Source organism: Saimiri boliviensis, chromosome 8, assembly GCF_048565385.1.
Source record: "Saimiri boliviensis isolate mSaiBol1 chromosome 8, mSaiBol1.pri, whole genome shotgun sequence".
Classification (NCBI taxonomy): Eukaryota; Metazoa; Chordata; class Mammalia; order Primates; family Cebidae; genus Saimiri; species Saimiri boliviensis.
In genome coordinates, this window is record NC_133456.1 from 114,875,873 (window position 1) to 114,901,616 (window position 25,744).

At 44.7% G+C, this 25,744-nt stretch overlaps 1 protein-coding gene and 1 long non-coding RNA gene across 4 annotated transcripts in view; one reads left to right on the plus strand and one right to left on the minus strand.

Moving 5' to 3' along the window:
* IL2RA (interleukin 2 receptor subunit alpha) overlaps positions 1-25,744 on the plus strand; it is a 50,612-nt gene that overhangs the window by 22,139 nt on the left and 2,729 nt on the right. The window contains exons 2-7 of one of the 3 annotated variants that reach the window (XM_003939041.4): positions 15,599-15,790; positions 17,289-17,399; positions 18,413-18,628; positions 20,163-20,234; positions 20,612-20,683; positions 21,698-21,764. In XM_003939041.4, the coding sequence (XP_003939090.1) occupies positions 15,599-15,790; positions 17,289-17,399; positions 18,413-18,628; positions 20,163-20,234; positions 20,612-20,683; positions 21,698-21,764 (730 nt within the window). Of the gene's footprint in view, positions 1-15,598; positions 15,791-17,288; positions 17,400-18,412; positions 18,629-20,162; positions 20,684-21,697; positions 21,765-25,744 lie in introns of those variants that run through there. The other 2 variants (XM_074405105.1, XM_074405104.1) reach the window with 2 other exon arrangements.
* Positions 1-25,744, minus strand: part of LOC120367626 (uncharacterized) — a 57,066-nt gene that overhangs the window by 7,790 nt on the left and 23,532 nt on the right. The window contains exons 6-9 of the long non-coding RNA XR_005581958.2: positions 21,567-21,749; positions 20,994-21,218; positions 15,554-15,653; positions 5,947-6,082 (exon numbers count right to left, since the gene is read on the minus strand). This is a non-coding gene — a long non-coding RNA (uncharacterized LOC120367626). The remainder of the gene's footprint in view (positions 1-5,946; positions 6,083-15,553; positions 15,654-20,993; positions 21,219-21,566; positions 21,750-25,744) is intronic.

Below are 25,744 nucleotides of genomic sequence, written 5' to 3' on the forward strand. Positions count from 1 at the left end.
ATGTTAGAAAACCCACTTGCTGGACAAGAGAGAGCAAAGGGAGGCTTCTTCTTTTTGTTGATGTTACCAGAGATAAATCACATAGGTGGAGGACACATCAGATTTTATCTCCAGGCCATTTATTAGGCCTGTGCTTGAGGATGCTTGATTTGATGGCATTTTAGAGACATGTTGGAGAGATGGAGAGAGGAAAGGAAGAGAGAAATGATAGGATGCTCTTGCCACAGCAGGTGAGCAGCTAGGAGGACTGTAGTCAAGTCTTGAAAGTCAATAGAGAGGAGAATATACTGGCTGAAAAAGCAATCAAGAAAATCACTTTGTTTACAAGGGCTACAAAAAAATAAAATACCTATGAATAAATTTAACCCAGGAGGTGAAAGATCCTTATAAGGAAAACCATGAAACACAGGATGAATGAAATTGAACAGAACACACAAAAAATGGAAAGACATCCTATGTTCATAGATTAGAAGAATTAATATTATCAAAATGACTCTACTACCCAACTCAATCTACAGAATCAATGCAATTCCTATCAAAATGCCAATGACATTCTTCACAGAAATGGAAAAAAACTACTAAAATTTGTATGGAACCGAAAAAGACATCAAAAGACAGTGGAGAGAAGAGACGTGTGCAAGGGTGCTGCAGAGGTGGAAATAATGACTCTTGGGAAATAATCTAATATGAGGGCAAAGGAGAGGTAAATTAAAGAGGATGCTGAAGCTTCTTTTTTCTTTTCTTTCTTTCTCTTTTTTCTTGAGACAGGGTCTCACTCTGTCACCCAGGCTGGAGTGAAGTGGCATGATCACGGCTCACTGTAGTCTTGACCTCCCCAGGCTGAGGTGATTCTCCCACCTCAGCCTCCCAAATAGCTGGGGTTACAGGTGTGCGCCACCATGTCTGGCTAATTTTTGTAATTGTTGTACAGATGGAGTTTTGCCAGTTTGCCTAAGCTAATCTAGAATTGCTGGGCTCAAGCAATCTACCCATCTATTTTTTTAGTAGAGATGGATTTCACCATGTTGGCCAGGCTGGTTTTGAACTCCTGACCTCAGGTGACCTGCCTGACTTGGCCTCCCAAAGTCCTGGGATTACAGGCGTGAGCCACCATGCCTGGCCAAGCATTTTTAAGATGCAAGTTAAATGAGCATTCAGAGAAAGAAAGCCAAAGAAATTTGGAACCAGGAACTCATGATTCTTACGATGCCAAAAATAAAATTTTAGGAAGGAAAAGTGAAAGAAACCAAGGGCTAAGCAAATTTTGAGGAGAATGAATGCCACTGGACTTGCCCACTAGGAGCTTCTTGATGCACTTTGTAAAAATAGTTCCAGTGGAAGCAGAAGATGCAGGTGGGTCATGGGATGGGTTAGACAGGGAGTAGAAACAGTGAGAGACATGATTCTCAGGAGTTACTGACTTGTGAGGAAAGGAGGGGACTGATTGCTGGGGGATCTTTATATACCTGGGATGTTCATCAGCTGGTGGAGGGGATCTGGTTAGACTAGAGTTGCCAGAGAGTGGGCAATTGAAGGGGGGAGGGGACACAGTGCACAGTGGGGGAATTAGCCTTAGAGAGACAACCACAGAAAAAAAAGTAAATGGTCCAGGTGCCTTGGCTCACGCCTCTAATCCTAGCATTTTGGGAGGCCAAAGCAGGCAGATCACCTGAGGTCAGGAGTTCAAGACCAGCCTGACCAACGAGGTGAAACCCCATCTCTACTAAAAATACAAAAATCAGCTGGGTATGGTGACAGGTGCCTGTAATCTCAACTGCTCGGAAGGTTGAGGCAGGAGACACGCTTGAACCCAGGGAGGTGAATGTTGCAGTGAGCCGACATACTACACTCCAGTCTAGGTAACAGAACTAAACTCCATCTAAAAGAAAGAAAAGAAAAAAAGAGAGCAAATGATGAATACAAACGGGGAAATTTTGATAAGTGGAAAAGGAAAGTTGAGGGAGTTCAAAAACAAAGAAAGTCGAGAGTAAGTGAGAAAGAACCATCAGGTGAGTACACCAACCGACCAGATTCTCAATCTGGGTTTATTCCTTATCTAGACTTCCATCTTCCTACCCCATAGATACCCACTCTTATGCCCCTAACTTGCCTTCAGTTCCTCTACTGCCTTGTAAATGTCCCATGTATATGCTCTAAAAAATAGTGGACTCTGCTATTGTTGGAATCAAATTTGTTAATTGTGTTTATTACATTTGATTATTCTTATTGATTTTTTGTCTCTTTGACCTATCCATCATAAAGGAAGACATTGTTAAAATTTCTCATTGTGATGGTAGATTTCTAAATGTATCCTTGTTTTGTCAATATTTGCTTTGTGTATTTTGAAGTTATGTTATTCGGTGCATAGAAGTATATAAGTGTTATATTTTCCTGGTGCTTGTTTTGTATATTTTGAAGTAATGTTTTTGAGTGCATACACATAGAGAATTTTTATGTTTTCCTGATGAATTGAACCATTAGCAATACATACTGACTTCTGTATTTCTATTGATGCTTTTGCCTTGAAGTATGTTGTTAATATAATTCCTTTGATTCAACTGTCCATTCTTATAGTTTCAAACCTAATACTTTAAGCATGTCTCTTATGAATAGCCTTAACTGCATATGTTTAAAAATATGGTCCAACATTCTTTAACTGCAGAGTTAGTCTTTTACATTGATAATTATTACGATAGTTTGATGAATTTTCACTATCTTATTTTGTTCTTTATTTTTAATTTCTCTTTCTATGCATTTTCCCCTTCTTTTGATTTAAGTAAGATTCTATCCTATTTTATTCTTTTTTTCCAATAGCTTATAAGTTATTCACTTCACTCTGTCATTTTAGATGTAATTTTTAACATTTTAACGTGAATCCAGACTTTACAAAGTCCAGATTTAACCAATATCATAGCTCTCCTCTCAAATAATAAATAACCTTAGAGAAAATTGCCTCTACAAACCTTTTCTACACAACTCTGTCCTCTTCCTCCTTGCTTCTTTGTGTGCATTTATGTTTGCTATTTGAAAGAATTTCCTGAAAGTAAAAGTGAGATTTTTTTAAACGACAGATATGAGGGCAGCAATGGTAGACTTTCATGTGACTTCTGTCCTGCCACCTTGAGCTGTGTGGTTTAGGCAACTTACTTAATCTCTCTGAACCTCAATCTCTTGCTTTGTAAAGCGGGGATGACAATATCTACCTTTCAGAGCTGTAGTGAGCATTGAAGGTAATATATGCAAAGAAGCAGCACACAGGCAAGGCTCAGATATCATAGTTGTTATTACGTAAATAACCCCAAGTGGAAGGCCTGAGCCCTCTGACTTCTTCAAAGATAATGATCTGAACTAAACCACAACATCACACAAACACCTCCCAGCACCCAGATACTTTAGACATAGCTCCACCTCTTTTTAAGAGATAACCTTCAACAGATAGGGGGAAAGCAAGCTCCTTCCTGAAGATGATGATTCTGGATGTTGGAAAAGCATTGAACTGGGAGTCAGGGGACTTGATAATCTGTTATAAACCAAGGCTTGCGGTAATCCAAGGCTTGCCACAAACTTGTGGAATGACCACAGGCTCAGTGTTCTTATCTATAGAATGTAGAGGTTGACCTAATGATCTTTGAGGTCTCTTCTAGTTCTCAGATTCTATGATACCTTTAAAAGGGATTTTCAACATGTTTTACACTATTTTATTTTGCACCCAAATCACTTACTTTCTATAAGGCCTAAACTGCTTCTTTGGGTTTCCCAAGGAAGGGAGAAACAAACTTTGATTAGGCATATCTTTGGAGTTCTTATTAAACACTAAACTTCACCTAACTATCAAAGATAGCCTCTGGCTCCAACATCCTCTTTCCAGTCTCCCATGGGGATTTCTTCCGGGAGCCAATGAGCTTAAGGGATTGTGAAATTTGTCTGGGGAGAGTTGTTTTCATTTCATATTATAGACAGAGCACCTGAAATGAGAAGGGACTGCAGGGAGTCAGTGAGTGGAATAGGAGGAAGATTGGGGTCTCTGACACCCAGAATCTATCTGATTCTGATACAGAAGATAAACCATGTTAGAGCAAGAACCAGATCCCTCTTTACCTAGTGGCCCAAGCTTCTGATGCACACCTGTGTCCCTTGTAAAGCTTAGTGAATCCTCATCTAGAAATTTCCTGTGCTCTGTGAGTTATTGCAATCTTCACTGGGTAAAAGTGGAGCTTAAAGCTCTGATATATGGATAGGGAAGAGAAGAGGGATGAAGCCTTTTACCCAGTGCTGACTGGGCTAAGAGTAAAACAGTTTGACCTTGATTCATCCACGGAGCAGATAATCTCATCTCAGTCTCGGTCCACATTCTTTCAAAGCCCATTTTTTCCTTTATCTTTCATGTTGCTCACATGGGCTGCAGGGGCCAGGTGAGTTATCTCTCGCTTTGAACATCAGAGAAGAAACGGCAAAAAAATGACTCAACCCACAAACGTTTCTCACCCACTCAGCTCTCCTCCAGCCAATGACGTTCTGTTGACTGGTAGATGCTGAGTGAGGAAGCATCTGGGCACGAACAGCTGGGGATGCACGTTCAGCAGCGCTCACGGTGCACTGGAGGCGTGGGGTCATGTCTTCACCGAGGGGCAGGTGGAGAGGGGACTGAGCAGCAGCCGGGGCTTTGCTCACTGGGGACTCTCGCTACCTCAAGTGTGGTCTGCGGGTCTGCAGCCCCAGCATCGTGTGGGAGCTTGCTAGAAAGCCTCAACGGGCCGGGCGTGGTGGCTCACGCCTGTAATCCCAGCACTTCGGGAGGCCAAGGCAGGTGGATCATGAGGTCAGGAGTTCGAGACCAGCCTGACCAACATGGTAAAACCCCGTCTCTACTAAAAATACAAAAATGAGCCAGACATGGTGTCCGGCATCTGTAGTCCCAGCTACTCGGGAGGCTGAAGCAGAGAACTGCTTGAACCCTGGAGGCAGAGGTTGGAGTGAGCTGAGATGCTGTCACTGCACTCCAGCCTGGGCGGCAGAGCAAGATTCTGTCTCAGAAAAAGAAAAGAGAAAAGAAATAGCCTCCACATCCACACCTGCCCTGTCAAATCCCAATCCGCAAGATCCTGGGCAGGGGGTAGGGTCGGAGGCGATCTGCACACAGGCTGCTGGGAACCACCTCGGCACCGTCCTGCCGGCTCTGGGGCAGCCAGCCAGGATGTCCTTCTTCCTCGGCTGTGGCGTCCGCTCTCTACTCAAATGGCTGTCCCCCATGTCTCCTTCCGGGGTGGGTATTTCTGGTTAACTCAAGGGAGGCAAAAGTAGCTCAGGGCAAAATGAATTTTAGGTCCACTCCAATTCTAATAATGAAGTGGTAAAAATGAAAGGGGCAGCTTTCAGACTGGGGGAGTGGAGATGTGGGTATGAGGCCAAATCAGATAAACAGGGCTGGCTAGTCCACGTCAGGGAAGCCAGCTGGCGAGCCCGGGCTGTGTTTCTCTTTACTGTGAATGGAGCCTCTTGTTTGTTTGTTTTGTTTTGTTTTCACTTAAGCTCAGTGGCAAAAAATAATAAGGCCTCTTGCCAGGAGGAGCAGATAGTGACACGGAAGGCAAAGACCACCTCATTTCACCAAGTTCCCCATCTTTGATTTGAAATCCAAGACATAGAGGCTGCACATTTGTCCTTCTGGGAAGAGTGATAAGTGATTGAGAGCAGAGTGTAACACTCAAAAGGAGAAAGCAGGTGTCTCAGAGTCAGAAAAGCTGGGTTGAATCCCTGTATCTGTCACTGTTTGTCCTGGGCTAGGTCATTCTGGTCACGTATGGCAGGAGGATGACAAATGGCTGGCCTGTCCCTTTCTAGCAGGAACACGAAGAGACAGAGAAGCTGAATCTTTAGCAATCCATTGAATGGGAAACCTCACAGTGGAAAGAGAAGCACTGTCCAGGGTCATTCATTCATACCCACCTTTCTCCCAGACCTGTTCTGTGATGCAGTCCAGAGGAGGTGGCTCTCCGTCACTGTCACTTGTGATTGCCAAGGTCTCAGCCAGACAAGGCAAAAGCTCCCAAGGGGTGTTGCCTTTCAACTGCATTCGGAATTCCTGGAGGCAACAAATCCACAAGAAAAGATACACCCATGAGCATGCGTTTCAGCAGCAGTGATGATGTGAGGTGGAAAAGGGTGAGGAACAGGTGGGATTCTGCCCACGTCTGTTTAATGACCATCCACAGCAAAATCCAGCGTAAGATTTGAAATACTTTCAACATCAGAAGAGCTCTGTCTGACTCTGTCTTGTGTGTGTCCCAGGCCAAAGCCTTCGGCGTTTTCAGGATTCATGGTAACTGCTGGCTGTCTCTTTTCCCTCTGCCCACATAAAAGGCACAAAAACTAAAGAGGAAGGCAACACCACCGCAGAGCCTGTGGTTCAGGGTTCTCCTCCTGGGAGCCCTGATTTCTTTCCTTTTTTTTTTTTCTTCTCACCTTAACAGTGTCCAGAGTACGCTCATTGCCAGAATAGGGATACAGCCTGCTCAGAGCCCCATGTGGAGCCCACCATTCAGGAGCAAAGGGGGAGACAGATACTAGGCATGCGTGCAACAGAGAAAATCCAGCTCCACAGAAACCACGTGCAAGAGCAGCTCCGTCCAACCTGAATGTGGCTTTGGGAAGCCACCTAGAACTTGTCCTCCTGCCTGTCACCCACTTAGAACCTGCTGCCATGAGGGCAGGCCCTAGCTCTCCATCCCTGCTGTCACAGGAAGACCCAACCAAGACCCTGAAGCAAACAGAAAGCCCCTGGAATGGGGGGGGGGGCAAGGGACCCCTGGCTCTCTCAGGGTGCCATTCAAGTTTATGAGCTAGTCCTAGCAGACTAAGTACCACTCAGTTGCCTGGTACTGGGCAGGGTGGACGGGGACTCCACTGCTTCTCAGCCTGTGGCAACCCCTTTGGGTAACACCCTAGGGCAGAGTGGGGAGCCCCAACTTGTAATCCTTGAGCATTTACCACCCCATGCCCCCAACTCCCAAATTGATCATCTCAAATTTCCCCACAGTCTGTAGGCACCAGACACTTCAGACACTCTCAGAAAAGAAGATGATGTCTACATCCAGAATTGTGCCCATACTTTAATATTACAGGGAGAAAAATATTCCCTTTCTCACCTTTTTTTTTTTTTTTTTGGCTGCTCTTATAGTGGAAATTTGTTCATTCTGTCTGCCTCCCAAGCTCCCAGGCCCCTTGTGGTGTGAGCTGGGGGAGTGCGTAGAGCTGGAATTAGAAAATATTCGAGGAAATAATGGTTTATGTTGAGCAGACCCCCTGGGAGAAGCAGGAAGTGGGTCTAGAAAGACAGGAGGAAATGTGAAGGCAGAGAAAAGGCCTTGCTAGCTGAATTTTGAGAAGTAATTTTTAGCATTGTTAGTGAGAAAAACTAGAGAATGAAGGCGGTTGTATGCTGTCTTAAAAAATAAAAGAATGGGCCAGGCACAGTGGCTCAAGCCTGTAATCCCAGCACTTTGGGAGGCCGAGGTGGCTGCATAACCTGAGGTCAGGAGTTCGAGACCAGCCTGGCCAACATGGCGAAACCCCATCTCTACTAAAAGTACAAAAATTAGCCAGGTGTGGTGGCGGGCACCTGTAATCCCAGCTACTCAGGAGGCCGAGGCAGGAGAATCACTTGAACCCGGGAGGCGGAGGTTGCAGTGAGCCAAGATTGCACCACTGCACTCCAGCCTGGGTGACAAGAGCAAGACTCCATCTCAAAAATAATGATAAAATAAAAGAATGATCATACAGGGAAAGGTGATTTTAACATTTTGGAGTTATAGAAATGGAATCCTCCTTTGTTATTACTGTACAAGACTTTTAGACAAATAATTTTTTATTCTTTTTTTGGATGCTGTTCTGTTGCTGCTTTTATAACACTATGCTGAGAAGGGCTAAAAAATATCCCAAATTTATTCCCATTAGCTTGAAAAAGAGCAACCCTTCAGGGTACCTTCCCTCACACTCTTCCACCTCCTGCTGCCTTCAGGTGATGTTTGGAACTTCCTGGCAAGGCCTTTCAGGGAGAAGGACAGCCACGCTCTTCAGTAGTTACTGAGCTACAGACCTGGAGGTGTCACGTTTCTAAATTCCAGGAAAGCTTCTTTATGAAAAGAAAGTCTGTGAGAATAAGAAGTTCTGAAACTTCCCCTTGTCCTTGCATGACCTCTTCAGACACTTAGGCTAATATATAATGACTCTGAAAATGTCCATGACCTCGTCTAGAAAAACTCACCATTATGGAATTAAAGCATTTCTAAGGCACAAAATTGCCTCCAAGACAATTTGTCTGCTTCTTTTCAAATTGATGTGTTTAGAAATGTTCTTGGCTTGTGATTGAGAGCTCAGATTCCAAAAGCATCTGAGGTCAATCCTGGCTATTTGTGCTAATGAATAATTACAAAATAGTTGCTAAGTATGCTTCTCCATGATTTTGTTGAGCTAAAATTACTTGTAAAGAAATGCAAAGATCTGAGGAATACAATTTCGTGAGTTTTGACAAATGTGTACAGCTGCATAAACGTTCTCATTACTTCTGCCTTCTGGTCAATATCCACCTACCACAAGAAACCACTCTCTGTCTCTGGATATAACTTTTGTCTTTTTTTGAACTTCATATAAATGGAAGCAAAGTGTATGTACTATTTTGTGTCTAGCTTATTCTATTCAACATAACATTTTTGAGATTTATTAATATTGCCTGTATCAACAGTTCATTGTTTTTATTTTTGAGTGGTTTTTGTAGTATGACTATATCATAAGCCACTTGTCTGTTCTCCCAATGATGGATATTTTAATTATTGAGTTGGTTATTATTAATAAAGCTACTATGTCCTAGGATGGAAGGGGCTTAATAAAAGAAAGAAGTTTTATTTTTAAATAAATATTTTATGAAGTCTTTCTGTAGGCTGGGTGCAGTGGCTCACACCTGTAGTCCCACCACTTTGGGAAGCTGAGGCGGGTGGATCACGAGATCAAGAGACCAAGACCATCCTAGCCAACATGGTGAAACCCTGCCTCTACTAACAATACAACATTAGCTGGGTATGGTGGCGGGTACCTGTAATCCCAGCTACTTGGAAGACTGAGGAAAGAGAATTGTTTGAACCCAGGAGGCAGAGGTCACGGAGAGACAAGATGGGGCCATTGCACTCCAGCCTGAGCAACAAGAGTGAAACTCCATCTCAAAAAAAAAAAAAAGAAAAGAAAAGAAAGAAAGAAACTCTTTCTGTAAATACATCTTAGCTAAATACCTAGGAGTAGAACTGCTGAATTGTAGGGTAGGTATATATTTAACTTCAATAAAAATACTTTTTTTTTTTTTTTTGAGACAGAGTCTCACTCTGTCACCCAGGCTGGAGGGCAGTGGTGCCCTCAGCTCCCTGCAACCTCTGCCTCCTAGGCTTAAACAATTCTCCTGCCGCAGCCCCCAGAGCAGCTGGGACTACAGGCATGTACCACCATGCCGGGTTAATTTTGGTACTTTTAGTAGAGACAGTTTCACCATGTTGACCAGGCTGGTCTCAAACTCCTGACCTCAAATGGTCCACCCACCTCAGCCTCCAAAAGTGCTGAGATTACAGGCATGAGCCACCACGCCCAGCCCAAATACTTTCAAGTAAGTGTCCCAAAGTAACTGCATTACTTACACTGCCACCAGTAGTGTAAGAGAGTTCCGGTAGCTCTGCTTCCTCCTCAGTATTTGGTGTATCAGTCTTTTATCCATTTCCTCCATTTCCCCAACGGGCTTATCTCATCGTGGTTTTCCATTAGCATTTTATTGATATCTGATATTAAGCATACTTTCCAGTGTTTATTGATAATCATATATCTCCTTTGGGGAAGTGATTTTTCGAATCTTACCCATTCATTGGGCTGTTTGCCTTTTAGTATTGCTTTGTTGTTCTTTATATACTCTGGACACAAATATTCGTGACAAACATATATGTTGCAAATATTTCTCTCAGTCCATCATTTACTTTTCATTTTCTTAATGACTCTGGATGAGTAGACTTTTCAATTTTTTCTTCTATAGTTAGTGCCTTTGCCTCCTCTATAAGCAATCTTTGCCTGTCTCCAACTTACAAAGCCATTCGCCTTTATCTCTTCTAAAAGCTTTATAGTTTTGCCTTTTATGCTTACATCTATAATGTATAGATCTAGTATATAGATCTTTGTGCTTATATATAAAATGAAATTAATTCTTGCATAAGAGGTGAGGTTCTTTTTTTCCTCATACATTTATCCATTTGTTCCAGAAGCATTTGTTGAAAAGATTTTCCCTTTCTCATTGAATTTCCTTGGCACATTTATTTGTGAAAAAAAAAAATCAATTGAAGAAACATGAATGAGTCCATTTCAGGACTTTCTGTTCTGTGTCATTACTGTTTGTCCTTATGCCAATACTATGCTGCGTTGATTTTCATCGTTTTGTAGAAAGCCTGAATATCAGATGTCATGAATCCTCCAAATGTGTACACCGTTTTACGATTGTCTTAGCTATTACAGGTCTTTTGCATTTCCAAGGAGGTTTTAGAAATAACTTGCCAATTTCTACTAAAAAATGTTGGATTTTTATTTTATTATTTTTTAAAACAGAACAAGATTATATTTCATATTTCAATATGACTTCTGTATAACCAAAAAATAAACCACCACAGTCAAATGAATGAGAAAAAAACATATTTGCTATTCTAGACAAAATATTAACATTGTTAATCATAAATGAACCCTTCAGATATCAGTACAAAGAGACTAACATTACAAGAGGAGTGAAAATAAAAGGAACAGAGGAAAATGGAACAGCACAAATGAGTTACAGGCTATATGATGATACAGTTAACAAAATAGCTGAGAAAGTAAGCTCATTATAAATTACATTACCAATCCTTACAAACATTGATCATCTGATGATTGTACAGCTTTAGGAAATGAAGAATTTGCAAATACTGGGGAAACTTACTCTAGTCATGGGAAGAAGTGTTGGATTTTTAAATTGTAGTTGCCTTGAATTAATTGATCAATTTAAGGTGAACAGATTTTTTAAAATAAAGGTTCCAGTCTCTAAACCTTGTATATTTTTCCATTTGTGTAGTTTTAAAAAAATATGTCTCAGCAATATTTCAGTTTTCAGTTTAGTGGTATTTCAAGTTTTTGGTAGACTTATTTATAAACATTTTATATTTTTTTGATGTAATTGTAAATACAATTGTTTTTAAAGTTTTAATTGTCTAATTGGTTGCATCAGTATATAGAACTAACTACAAGTGATACAAATATATACTGAAATTGCTGACCTTGCTAAATTCTGGTAGCCATTTTGCAGATACCTCAGTAATTTTATGTAAACAATCATGTTATCTGAGAATAATGTTTCTTATCTTGAAATATACTTCCTGATATTAATATAACCCTACCAGCTTTTTCATGCTTATCTTTGTAGCATGTATCTTTTTCTATCCTTTTTTCTCAACCCATCATTTTTATTGCATTTAAAGTGTGTTCTCTTGAAGACAGCTTATAGCTGGGCCCTGCTGTTTAACCCAGTCTGAAAGTTTCTGTCTTTTAATGTATGGATTTTTGTCCATTTATGTTTAATGTGACTATTGATAGGGTTGGCTTCAAGTGTACCTTCTTGCTGTTTCTTAGTTGTTCCATTTCTATTTTTATTACTCTTTTCTTCCTTTTCTCTCTTCAGTTTGGCTAGCCAAACGCATTTAGTATTCTTTTCAGTGACACTCTTTCCAGTATTATTTCGTGGTGTCTCTAGGCTATTCAGTACTCATTCTTAACTTGTCACAATCTACTTAATATTGTACCATTTTCTACGTGATATAAAAAAAACCTAAAACAGTACAATTCCATCTTCCCTAACTTTTATACTAGAACTGCTGTATATTTTACATTTACATGTTCAATAGAACCCATTGTACCATAGTATTATTTTTGTTTTAAACAGTTGTCTCTCAAAGACATTAAAAAGAAAAAGTGATCTTTTCACTTATCTAAGTATTTATTAGTGTTCTTCGTTGTTTCCGGTAGATTTATATTTCTAGCTACTGTAATTTCTCTGTTGCTTGAAAATTTTTCTTTAGCATACTGCAGATGTGCCATAACAAATTCTCTTTCTTTTATCTGAAAATATACTAAATTCATTCTCATTTTTGAAGGATATTGTCTCTAGGTAGAATCCAAGGCTGACAGGTTTTTTCTTTCAAAACATGAAATATGTTGTGCCATTATTTTCTGTCTTCCATAGTTTCTGTTGAGAAGTCACTCAGTATTCTTCATTGTTCCCCTGCAGGCATGTGTCCTTTCCCTCTGGCCACTTTTAAGATTTTCTCATTATCTTTGGTTTTCAGCAGTTTAGCTGTGATGTATCTAGATGTGCTTTTCTTTATATGTATCCTGCTTGGTGTAGTGAACATCTGGATCTGTAAGTCACTATTTGTCATCAAATTTCCAAAAATGTTGGCCATTATTTCTTCATATATTTTTTCTGCTCCATTCTTTCTCTCTTCTCTCCTTGGAAATTCACTTAAATGTAGGTTAGGTTATTTGATACTGTCTCACAGGATACCAAAGATCTATTCTTTTCCAAATTTTTTGTGTACATCAGTTTGGACAATTTCTATTGATTTGCCTTCAAGCCCTGGCTGGGCTCATTTCAGATATTGTAGCTTTTAGTTTTCTTATTTTTAAAAATATTGGCTGGGCACTGTGGTTTGTGCCTGTAATCCCAGCACTTTGGAAGACCAAGGCAGGCAGATCACCTGAGGTCAGGAGTTTGAGACCAGCCTGGTCAACGTGGCAAACCCCTGTCTCTACTGAAAATACAAAAATTAGCCACGTGTGGTAGCACGTGCCTGTAATCCAAGCTACTTGGGAGGCTGAGGCAAGAGAATCACTTGAACCTGGGAGGTGGAGGCTGCAGTGAGCCAAGATTGCACCACTGCATTCCAGCCTGGGCAAAAGAGCAAGACTCCCTCTCAAAAAAAAAAAAAAAAAAAAAAATTAATAGTTTTCATTATATACTGAGATTATTCTATCGTTTCACTCATTATAACCATTTTTTCTTTAAATTAGCACTTGGCAATTTTTTTTCTGAAAGGGCCAGAGCATAAATATTTCAGGCCACCTGGCCATATAATCTCCACTGCAACTATACAACTCTGCCATTATAGCAGAAAAGCAGCCATAGACACAATGTAAATAAATGTGTTTTTCTTCCAATAAAACCTTATTTATAAAAATAAATGGTAGCAAATCTGCAGGTCATAGCATACTGACCTCTGCTTTAAGTCATTGAGCATACTTATTACAATTGTTTTAAACTCCTTGTTTGCTAATTCCAAAATCTGGGTCATTTTAGAGGTCTGGTTTTTTGGGGTTTTTTTCATTTTGAGACAGAGTCTCACTCACTCTGTAACCCAGGCTGGGGTGCTCAGCTCACTGCAACCTCCACCTCCCAGGCTCAAACGATTCTCCTTTTGCAGGAGTTAAATGTTAAGGTAAACTTCAGTCCAGTCTCTATCTGAATTACCATTCTCTTTTTCTGGACAATGAGAAAAAGCAAAGGAACACAGCTACCATCTATTCCATGCCTATTATTTTCTGGGCTTTTTGCAAGTTACTTTAGTATATTATTTTCTGTAATTGTTAAGTCAATAAAATAATGATTATTTGTTTTGTTTTGTTTTTTGAGACAGAGATTTGCTCTTGTTGCCCAGGCTGGAATGTAATGGCACAATCTCGGCTCACTGCAACCTCCACCTCCCAGGTTCAAGTGATTCTTCTGCCTCAGCCTCCCGAGTAGCTGGGATTACAGGTGCATGCCACCATGCCCAGCTGATTTTGTATTTTTAGTAGAGACGGGATTTCTCCATGTTGGTCAGGCTGGTCTCGAACTCCCGACCTCAGGTGATTCGCCCTCCTCAGCCTCCCAAAGTGCTAGAATGACAGGTGTGAGCCACCGTGCCGGCGTAAAATTATTATTACACCAAGAAGCTGAGCCTTAGAGAAGTAAAACAATAAAACTATGTAGCTTGTAAGCTGCTGGAGCTAGAAGTTAGAAATCTGTCTTTCTCCCTTCCCACCATGTTGCCGGCCACTCTTGCCTTATCATGGGATTACCAAAATTTATTGAGTGCTTATGTTGCCTGTTTCACTGTAATTTCTAATTGCTTTTGCTTAGTTCCTTGTTGGCTAGAGATGGCCAAGCTGTCTGATTTCTCCCTACCTTCGGTTCTTCTTTTTTTTTGAGACAGAGTCTCTCTGTGTCATCTAGGCTGGAATGCAGTGGCATGACCTCGGCTCATTGCAACCTCTGCCTACTGGGTTCAAGTGATTCTCCTGCCTCTGCCTCCCAAGTAACTGGGATCACAGGCACATGCCACCATGCCCTGCTACTTTTTTTGTATTTTTAGTAGAGACTGTGGTTTTCACCATGATGGCCAGGCTGGTTTCCAACTCCTGACCTCATGTGATCCACTGCCCTGGACTCCCAAAGGTCTGGGATTACAGGCATGAGCCACTGTATCCAGCTTCCTCACCTTCAGTTCTTAGGGGAGTCAGGAAGAATCCTGAGCCATTGGATGGAGACGGTTTTCCAGAATACAAGAAAGATGCTAAGCAGAGTCTAAGGGCGCAGAGAAGCTTCACTCAACCTGAACAACTAATACACAACCAGTCAAACCACAGCCATGAGTACAGCCAACAGCCTGACCAGCCACCCTGTGGGCTTCCATTGATGGAGAGGTCCCGGACAGACTCCTGCTTTCCCATCTCTTCCTGTCCCTGCCATCTCCCGTCCACTTCCGTTATCCAGCATGTGATATTTCCCCCCAAAATCGAATCTCTGGAAGCAGAGAACTTGTTGCCAAGTATGCAATGGAATTATTTTTCTGATTAGACCTCTGCCATGTCTCCCCTTCATAGTTTGATGTTTGACCATTACTGCTGATGTCCTTAGTGAGACACCAGAGTCCATTTTTCAGGCTGAGGGAGGGTAGGGTCTTCGTAATGTAAGAAGGTATTTGGTGAACTCAGAAGTGGGCAGGTGGGTGAGAAATACACATTTCCTGTTTGCCAGATATTCAGTGAAGCACTCTCTGTATGTTTCTCAAAATTATGGCACAGAATCATTAACTATAGAAAGTCTAACAATTCGTATATTCTAAAAGTATTTTGCACAGACACATTTTGTCCCTTAATTAAATAGACATAACTTTGCTCCTTCCTTCCTCCACATTTCTTGGCCCTCCTCTCTCTTTCCACACTTGCTTGACATGAGGCAAATGCAGAATAAAACCTCATGAATTTCTACTCATCAGGTTTGAAATACATTGTGCTTTGGAGAGGAACTTGCTTGTCCGTAACTTTTGAGCCAGCTCTGACACAAGGGCTTCTAAAGGACAACGGTAGCAGCCTTAGTTCCTTTCTAGCAAAAAGTGGGGCATAAAATCTTTTAAATAAAGTGAGAAATAGGTGATTAAGTCATTACGGGATCAAATGTGTGAGTACTTGCCTGGGGCCTCTTGAGCTCCTAATAGGCTTCACTTTTTCTTTGCAGAGCTCTGTGATGATGACCCGCCGAAGATCACATATGCCACGTTCAAAGCCTTGGCCTACAAGGAAGGGACCATGTTGAACTGTGAATGCAACAGAGGGTTCCGCAGAATAAAAAGCGGGTCACCCTACATGCTCTGTACAGGAAACTCTAGCCACGCGTCCTGGGAGAACCAGTGTCAGTGCATAAGCTCTTGTAAGTGTTCCTTCTGTGACTACCAAGAAAAACGGAAGTGCAATAGAGAGTGAGACAGAGCAGGCTTTTGCTCCCTCAGCCCTGCAGACACAAATGGGCCAGTCCAGTCTACAGGACAACTAACTTCAGTGGTTCCTGAAATAGTCATTCACTAAACACAATTTTATTACTATTTCTGAGACAGTCTTGCTCTGTTGCCCAGCTGGAGTACAATGATGCAATCTCAGCTCACTGCAACCTCCACCTCCCGGGTTCCAGTGAGTCTCATGCCTCAGCTGCCTGAGTAGCTGGGACTACAGGCATGCACCACCATGCCTGGCTAATTTTTGTATTTTTAGTAGAGACTGGGTTTCACCACGTTGGCCAGGCTGGACTTGAACTCCTGGTCTCAAGTGATTCTCCTGCCTGGGTCTTACAGATGCACACCATCATGCCTGGCTAATATTTTGTATTTTTTGGTAGAGATGGGGTTTCACCATGTTTCCCAGGCTAGTCTTGAACTTCTGGGCTCAAGCAATCCTCCTGCTTCAGGCTCCCAAAGTGCTGGGATTATAGATGTAAGCCACCACGCCTGACCTAGATGTCCTCTTTTATCCTGAGCTGGAATTCTGATCACCCTCCCTTCATTGAGGCATTCAAACTCAACTCCTTTGTCAAACGCTTCACAATAGAGAGGGTTGTTCTAGAATTTTCCTTGTCATGGCATCAAGATGGCATCTCTAACTTTAAGCATTCTGAACAGCCTTAGGGAGCAAAGGATCAGTGCGTTGTGGAGTGAGACCACTCCTGCTGCCATCAAACAACACAGAGACAATTGACAGCAAGCAACAAGTCCCTTTCGGTGAGACACACACACACACACACACACACACACACACACACACACACACACATATGCAAACACACATACACAGGTTCAGAAACATGTCGTGGGCACTGCAATATGCACATGAATACTGAGCGGCTGGTCCCGGGAGGGGTGTGAGCCGGTACCACCCAAGGGAGGCAGTGCTCTGGTTTCATCTTTGTAAGCTTGGCACTCAGACACTACCAGACACATCGTGGGCACTGGCCAGGTGTGCTTCTCAACTGAATGAATACATGAACAGTGTTTTCTTTTTTTTTTTTTTGAGACAGAGTCTCACACTGTTACCCAGGCTGGAGTGCAATGGCATGATTTTGGCTCACTATAACCTGTGCCTCCCGAATTCAAGCGATTCTCCTGCCTCGGCCTCCTGAGTAGCTGGGATTACAGGCCTGTGCCACCACACCTGGCTATTATTATTATTTCTTTTTTTTTTTTTTTTGGTAGCTTTAGTACAGACAGGGCTTCACCATGTTGGCCAGGCTGGTCTTGAACTCCTGACCTTGTGACAGGCCTGCCTTGGCCTCCCAAAGTGCTGGAATTATAGGCATGAGCCACTGCGCCCGGCCATGGACAGTGTTTTCTATCAAGCATCTGTGAAATCATCTGCATGATTCCATCCACATTTTCTAGCCCCTAGGAACACAACAAAGCAAGTGACACCTCAACCTGAAGAGCAGAAAGAGAGAAAAACCACAGAAGTGCACAATCCAAGGCAGCAGGTGGACCAATCGCGCCTTCCAGGTGAGAGATGCATCTGCCTCCAGCTCACTCCTGCGAGCCCACCCTTCTCTTGCAGGTAGATGATGTGTACCCAAAGGAAGAAAGTCCCCCACTACCTTCCGTAAACACAGGCATGCTGCTCCCCTCCTCCCAGGACATCACTGCAGACACAAACGAGGGCAGGGCTGCTCAAAGGCTGTTTGCTCAGCCACTTAAGCCACTCTGATAGCAGCCAGTCCAGGCCTGGGCTTACTCTCTGGTTTGGTAACTGGCCAAATAGAATTCAACCCAAATTCAACTCAACTTACAAGCATCTGTTGGGTCTGTGTGCCAGGCCCTGCTGATAGAAGACACAATCAAGAATGTGACAATGACCCCTGCCCTCAAGGAAATGCTCTGTGTCTTCCCCTTAAGCACAAGGCAATGCACCCCAAAAAAACTTGTTTACTTCCCAGTATTGCTTTCAGGGAAAGGTCACAAAATGTGCATGCCACTCTTGTGAGTCTCAGAAGCTCCAGATGTGCATGTCCTGGCCAGCAGTCTGTGCGTGGGTGCGCACTGCAGCCGCCCCTTGCCTGCCCTCAGCTTTCCCAAATGAATCATGATTCAGTCACTGTGTCAAGAAAATGGGCCAGGCGCGGTGGCTCACACCTGTAATCCCAGCACCACTGGAGGCCAAGGCAGGCAGATCATTGGAGGCCAGGAGTTTGAGACCAGCCTGAACTCCTGACCAGCCTGGCCAACATGGTGAAACCCTGTCTCTACAATCATACAAAAATTAGCCAGGCATGGTGGTGGGCGCCTGTAGTCCCAGCTACTCAGGAGGCCAAGGCATGAGAATTGCTTGAAATTGGGAGGCAGAGGTTGCAGTGAGCAGAGATTGCACCGCTGCACTCCAGCCTGGGTGACAGAATGAGACTGCGTCTCAAAAAAAAAAAAAAAGAGTGAGAACAAAGGTCCAGTCCCTAGCAAGAGGCAGCCTGGACTCCGCGCTGTCTCCAGCTTGCCTTCAGAGCGTTCCTTCCCTCTTCCAGGTCACTGCAGGGAGCCTCCGCACTGGGAAAATGAAGGCACAGAAAGAATTTATCATTTTGTGGTGGGGCAGACTGTTCACTACCAGTGCATCCAGGGATACAGGGCTCTACACAGAGGTCCTGCCAAGAGCATCTGCACAATGACCCATGGAAAGACAAGGTGGACCCAGCCCCAGCTCGTGTGCACAAAGCAAACAGAGCCCAGCCAGTTTCCAGGTAAGGCAGCTCCCATCTGGGGTCCACAGCATGCTTTTCTCCGTCAGGCTGACCAGGGCAAGAGCCCTGACCTCTCCTGCTGTGTGTCTTTGGAAAAGCCCCTTGATCTCCCAGGACTTCCATTTTTTCTTATTCTGAAAAAAAAAATTAAATAGACAAGATAGACCCCAAGGGCTCCTTCAATTAAGGTCTCCCTGTGCCATGAGTGGGGAGAGAGGTGTAGACAGAAGAGAAGGAAAGGTCTAAAGGTCTCTCCCAAGTATCCTAGGTGCTGCCTCACAGTTGCTCCTGAGTCCACTACTCCCTGAGCCACCAAGACCTCTTCTGGCTCCAAGGACATGTCCAGTGCCCCACACACGCATTTTTCCTCTTATTGGTGACCGTGTAAAGGCGTGATTTGAACAGTGCCCCGAGGTCAGCCTGCTCCTTCCCCTGCGCCATTCTCCGGCTGAGCTTGGATAGACAAACATGAAGAGAGTGCACAAGTGCACGCACACACACGCAAACGCTCAGCCCACCGATGTCAGGTCTGCTGCTATCTTCCTTCTGAAATCTTAGTATCACGACAATCAAAAGTGACTTACATACAGGCCGAGCACGGTGGCTCACTCCTGTAATCCCAGCACTTTCGGAAGCCAAGGCAGGTGAATCACTTTAGGTCGGGAGTTTGAGACCAGCCTGGCCAATATTGTGAAACTTCATCTCTACCAAAAATACAAAACTTAGCTGGGCGTGGTGTTGGGTGCCTATAATCCCAGCTACTCAGGAGGCTGAGGCAGGAGAATTGCTTGAATCTGGGAGGTGGAGGTTGCAGTGAGCCAAGACAGCACCACTGCACTCTAGCCTGGGCAACAGAGCAAGACTCCATCTGAAAAAAAGATTAATAGTTTTCTCTTTATCTCCTATTGTTTCACTCATTATAACCACAAGACTGTCTCAAAAAAAAAATGACCTTACATTCAAGTATTCCTGGTTTTCTTGCTCACTGTACTTCTCATACTCCACGTCCTTCTCCTGGGTTCGCTTGGGAGGCTGTTTTGTTCCCTCAGCTGCCTCCCTGGGCCATCCTAACAGCCAGGGAATGCCTGTTGCTTCCTTAGAAGAGGCTGAGCAGCAGGGCAGAGCCAGGGTTGCCGACCCCCAAGAGGAGGGGAGGGTCTAGCACAGAAGCAGCTGTCAGCGCATCTCTGCTCCATCCAACGGCTCAATGGCATTTGTATTATGATGACCTGTTTCCAAGTCACGGATGGAAACTAGGGCTGAATAGGGAGGCTGGGGAGAAAGCATTGCTCAGAGTTTTGGGGACAGCCAGGGCCAGAATTGGAATTCAGCCTCGCCTGCTCTGCTGAGGCCACTTCACTGCTTCCTGGTGCCCTGGAGTGGAACCATGTGGGGTGGCATCCCCCGGCAGAGTGCCCACACCAGGATTCCTGCCTCCTCGCATGTATCTGGGGCCGGCTGCCTCGGGTGGGGTGGGAGTGAGGCCCTGACTCCTGTCCTTAGCTCCCCCAGCATCACTCACTCTCTCCCCCAGGTGAAGAGGAGCCTCAGGCAAGCCCCGACAGCCTTCTTGAGAGTGAGACCTCCTGCCTCATCACAACGACAGGTGCGGGAGAGTTTCCAAGAATACAAAGGCTGGACCACAGAGGCCTAGTCCAAAGGACAGGGTGGCCAGGAGCCAGGCTCAGGGAGATGGGCAGAGGTGACCTGCAGGGGAGAAACCTGCAGCAGCCTCCTCTCCCTCTGAGCAGGGACAGGACCTCGGTGACTGCAGGCCCCAAAGCAAGTGTCAGAAAGAGGGAATCCAGGACCAGGACCAAGCACGGTCCCCAGGCAGAGATGGAACACCTGCTCTCACCTCCACCACGTGTCTCCCCCCAGCCTTTGAGCTTCTCATCCACAGAGGAGCCCTGACTTCCTTTAGCCTCGTGCCATCCTAAAGTCATCATAGCAGGAGTGTCTCTCTTTATCTCCTTTTCACAGATTTTCAGATACAGACAGAAGTGGCTGCGACCATGGAGACGTTCATACTTACAACGGGGTACCAGCTAGCAGGTGAGAGGGCATTTGCTTTGTGGACAAAATGTTCACCCAGGCTGAGATGTGGACAGGTTGACTGGTTGGTAGGTTGGTTAGTTGGTAGGTTGGTAGATAGGTTGGTTAGTTGATTGGCAGGTTGGTTCATAGGTTGGTAGGTTAGTAGGTTAGTTAGTTGGTTGGCAGGTTGGTTTGTATGTAGGTATGTTGGTTGGTTGGTAGGGTGGTAGATTGGCAGGTTGGTTAGTTGGTTGTTTGGTGGGTTAGTTGGTTAGTTGGTTGGTAGGTTAGTAGGTTGGTTGGTTGGTTTAAAGGACCCCTTCCTTACATTGCAAAATGTGTGAGTAAAAGACTAATCCAGATACCGACGTAACTCAGAATCCCAAGAACCAGTTACAGGATGCTACGAACGAAGTCAGGTCAGCCCGTCAGTTTCTCTCAAGCTGGTCTGGAAGGGCTGTACCCCAGGCCTCTGCCAGGGGTCAAGAGTGGGAGGAAGGAGCTATGTAGCCAGGCAGAGAGGACAGGCTTCCAGAAACACAGCAGTCATTTCCTGGTAGGAGGGAAAAACAGACCCTGAGGCTGCATCTGCCTGGGAAAACCTCAGCAGGTTTTTCCTCCGAGACCCTCCAAAACCTCCGCAGAGCAGCGTCTGGAAAACCTGAACCCTTTCCAGAGACGTTAACGTGCTTCTTTTCATCTTCAGAGTTCAGTGTTTCTTTTACCAGGCGCTCTCTGTGTCCTGAAATGAGGCCTGGCCTCCGAGCCTTTCCGAAGGGCTTGTGTGGGAGGAGGCTGCCTCCAGAGGGAAAGCTCCCTCCGCCCCACCCTGTCCCCCGACCCTGTCCCCCCCGACCCTGCTCCTCAAGCCTCCTAAGAAATCCCAGGGGGAGGGACCTACCTCCTGAGACAGAGAAGAGAGGCTGCAGCTCTTTGGGGATGTCCTCAGCCTGCCCTGTAGCCCTGGCTCGGGCTGCTCCTCCTCACGCCAAGATCAGGGCCCTTTGCTGAACTCCCTCTCTCTGTTGACAGTGGCCGGCTGTGTTTTCCTGCTGATCAGCGTCCTCCTCCTGAGTGGGCTCACCTGGCGGCAGAGACGGTAAGTCCGGCATCACAAAGGCAGCACGGGGTCAGATCCAAGTCCTGTGCCCAGCCCCGCCCCGCCCCGTGCTCTCCCTGATCACCTGCAGCAGTTCAGGGAGTGGCAAAGGAAAAAACAGAAAAGAAAAAGTAAACCCTAGAAACTCAGTGTGTCTCTTGATTATCCAGGGTCTCCCTGACCCCCGCCAGCATACATTCTGGCCAACCCTCATACAAACTCCACAGTAAGACCCTGAGAAAATATAGATCCATTCCCCCAAAACTGAAGCTCTTGGCCCAGCCAGAGAGAAAAATGAAAGATTGCTTCCCTTCTTAGATGAGTCATCGGGCCCACAACATACTCCTAATTTTCCTCATAGGAATTTAAATGTATAAATTATTGCGATACAAATGATAAGCTTCCCCCCCCCCCCAGGGTTATTGTAGCAGGCATGAGTCATATAACTGACAGTCTACCAATTTCTCTAAGGCGTCAGCTGGTTCCTAAGGTGTCATTTTAGGATTACAGGAGGTGAAGGATGTAACGTGCCTGACATGTTGAAGGTATACTCAGTACTCGAATCCTCTCCTTCCTCAGCCTGAACACCTGACAAGCCTTAACACGTAGCAGGATTTTTTTTCATTTGCTAGTTTGAAGACCAAACACCTTCAGGCCCAGAGGACAAAGCTATTTGGCAGTAGGAATGGATCAGTGTTTATACTGTGAAACAGAACGGTGTGAACCCATGTGAGTTCCCCCAAGGACTCCCAGAATTACAGTCTTTGGACAGACTCAAACATACATCTTGAAATGACCCTTCTAGTCAGTTTGTCCAAAATCCTTTCTAGAATCTGATATCAACTCATGGTGCCCTCTTGTGGCAACAGAGCCTAGCCAAAGAGAGTTTTGTTTGGGGAAATATTTCGTTTGTTTTGAGCAGTGTGACCAGGAACCTGTGATGTGCTACAGAAGGCTCACAGTGGCTTATGAGAGCCAGTGGTTACATTTTCAAGACTTCTGCAAACTGGCTTGTAAGCCTAGCCAGTATGTAAAGTTAAAGTATTTAGGTGGGAGCAGCGGCTCCTGCCTGTAACTCCTGTACTTTGAGAGAAGGTGAGAGGCTCACTGGAGACCAGCCTGGGCAACAAAGCAGACCTTGTCTCTACAAAAACATTTTATTTTATTGTATTTTTATTTATCTTATTTTGAGACAGAGTTTCACTCTTGTTGCCTAGGCTAGAGTGCAATGGCGTGATCTTGGCTCACCACAACCTCCACTTCCCCAGGTTCAAGCGATCCTCCTGCCTCAGCCTCCTGAGTAGCTGAGATTACAGGCATGCACCAGCACCCGCTGCTAATTTTTTGTATTTTTAGTAGAGACGGAGTTTCTTCATGTTGGTCAGGCCAGTCTCGAACTCCCAACCTCAGGTGACCCTCTTGTCTCGGCCTCCCAAAGTGCTGGAATTACAGGCCTGAGCCACGACACCCAGCCTATAAAAACATTTTAAAATTAGCTAGGCGTGATGGCACATACCTGTAGTCCCAGCTACTGGGAAGGGTGAGGTGGGAGAACCCTTTGAGTCCAGGAGTTCAGGGTTGCAGTGCACTTCAGCCTGAGTGACAGATTGAGATGCTGTCTCAAAAAAAAAAATTAATAAAGTACTCAAATTTACAGTTCAATAAACTATATTAAATACAAGAGCAAGAATTACTTACAATAAATCGCTTCCTGATTATTTGCTACATTTTACTGCTATCTTTGTTCCCGGGCAGGTCACATACATTGTGTCTGCATGGTGGAAATACCGTATGATGGTGGCTACTGTCCATCGCTTCCCAACCACGTGTTTAGGGATGTCACATTGCCAGTGGCAAGCTGGGTGTGGAGGGAGGATTTACACCATGAGAGATAGGCAACCATCCTCAGAGAGCTGCTTGTTAAACATCACCAGCACACCTCTGCGTGGAGCCTTGTGCTGTGGGACCTCTGTGCAAAGTAGGGAGAAATTAGATATTCCCATGAGCCAGCTGAGGACTGGGAGAAGGCTAAGACCGTATTGTTCAGTACAGTAGCCACTAGCCACCTCTGGGTACTTAAGTGTGTTTAAACTTAAATAAATTAAATACAATTAGGAATTCAGTTTCTCAGTTGCACTAGCCACATTTCAAGAGTTCCCTAGCCACAGGTGTCTATGTTATTGGACAGCGCAACTACAAAAGACTTCCATCATCTCAGAAAGTTCCATAGCACAGTACTGGCTAGAAACTGAGAGCTTTAATGCATGCAAATCATTTAGCACAGTTAGTTGCTGTTTAATATTCCTGTTCCACAGCTATAGTCTGCTACATAGTTTTTAAAAACTTACGCCAGGTGCGGTGGCTCGCGCCTGTAATCCCAGCACTTTGGGAGGCCGAGGCAGGCAGATCACGAGGTCAGGAGTTCGAGACCAGCCTGGCCAACATAGTGAAACCCTGTCTCTACTAAAAACACAAGAAGTAGCCAGGCATAGTGGCGCGTGCCTGTAATCCCAGCTACTTGGGAGACTGAGGCAGGAGAATTGCTTGAACTCTGGAGGCGGAGGTTGCAGTGAGCAGACATTGCGCCACCGTACTCCAGCCTGGGCAACAGAGCAAGACATTGTCTCAAAAAAACAAACAAAAAACACCTTAAAGAACATTTTCAAAGTGACATACACTCTGCCAGGGACTCAAAGATGAATACAACATGGTCCTACTTTTAGGTGCCTACAGACTAGTGGAAGAGAAGGAAAACATACTCACTTTAAATGTAATTTATGAAACTCTAATGTTGAGCTGTTACAGGAACAAAGTGAGAAGCCCCTCCATGGGGGTTTGAAGAAGGCTTTAGATCTGATGGTGCCCGAAATGCCTGGGGCCAGGTAGAGAGCGGCAGATGATGGCTTCTAGGCAGAGGGAGCATGAGGAAGGGTGTGAGGTGTCAAGGGCGGGATGAGGTGTTGGGGAGAAGCCAAGCAGTGCTGAGCAGCTGGGTGCATGAGGCAGCCTGACAATGAGGCCCTGCCTTAGGGACAGACATTGACCAAGTCAGGGAACATCAGGCCAGGCTGAGGAGCTGGACTTCATCCCCAGGATTCCTCCTGATGAGGTTCTCTTCATCCAGTAGTGAACCACAGAAGGCTTTACATGGCTAGAAGGCAGGTGGCGACACTGGCCATCCCCGCGGTCTGACTGCAGCGCAGAGGCTGGGTTGAAGGGTGGGTGATCGTGGTGGCAGTTTGACTACATGACAATGGGATACATCCACCAAGATTGTACAGTACTTTTTTTGTTTTATTTGGAGATGAGTCTTGCTCTGTTGCCCAGGTTGGAGTACAGTGGTGTGATCTTGGCTCACTGTGACCTCCACCTTCTGAGTTCAGGCAATTCCCCTGCCTCAGCCTCCCAAGTAGCTGGGACAGCAGGCACATGCTACCCTGCCCAGCTAATTTTTGTATTTTTAGTAGAGATGGGGTTTCGCTACATTGGCCAGATCAGTCTCAAACTTCTGACCTCAAGTAATCCATCCGCCTCGGCCTCCCAAAGTGCTGGGGTTACAAGCATGAGCCACTGTGCCCGGCCTGAATGACTCCTAGTGGTGGAAAATGAATACATAAATAGAAAAAATTGTAAAGTACATCCACAGAGAATATGAGCTTTATCACTTTCATAGGACACATGCACAAAAAGGCTTTGTGAGCATGATCTAAGGGTGGAGGTTTCGGCCCTCTGACTTCAAAAGGTCACCTAGTGGACACTCACACAGGCCCAGTTGGAGAGCTTGTGGCCTCAGCCAGCTTGAACCAAACGAGAGCTGACCCCAAGTTCCTAAAAAGGAACGTAAGCACTCTACAATGATAACCTATCCACCAGAGACGGCATCTACAAGGAAGCCAGCGCAAGTTTAGTTATATATGACTTAGCAACATGACTTTCGGCTATACAGGTTTAAAAATCACCTGGAATCAAGTGACTAAAAG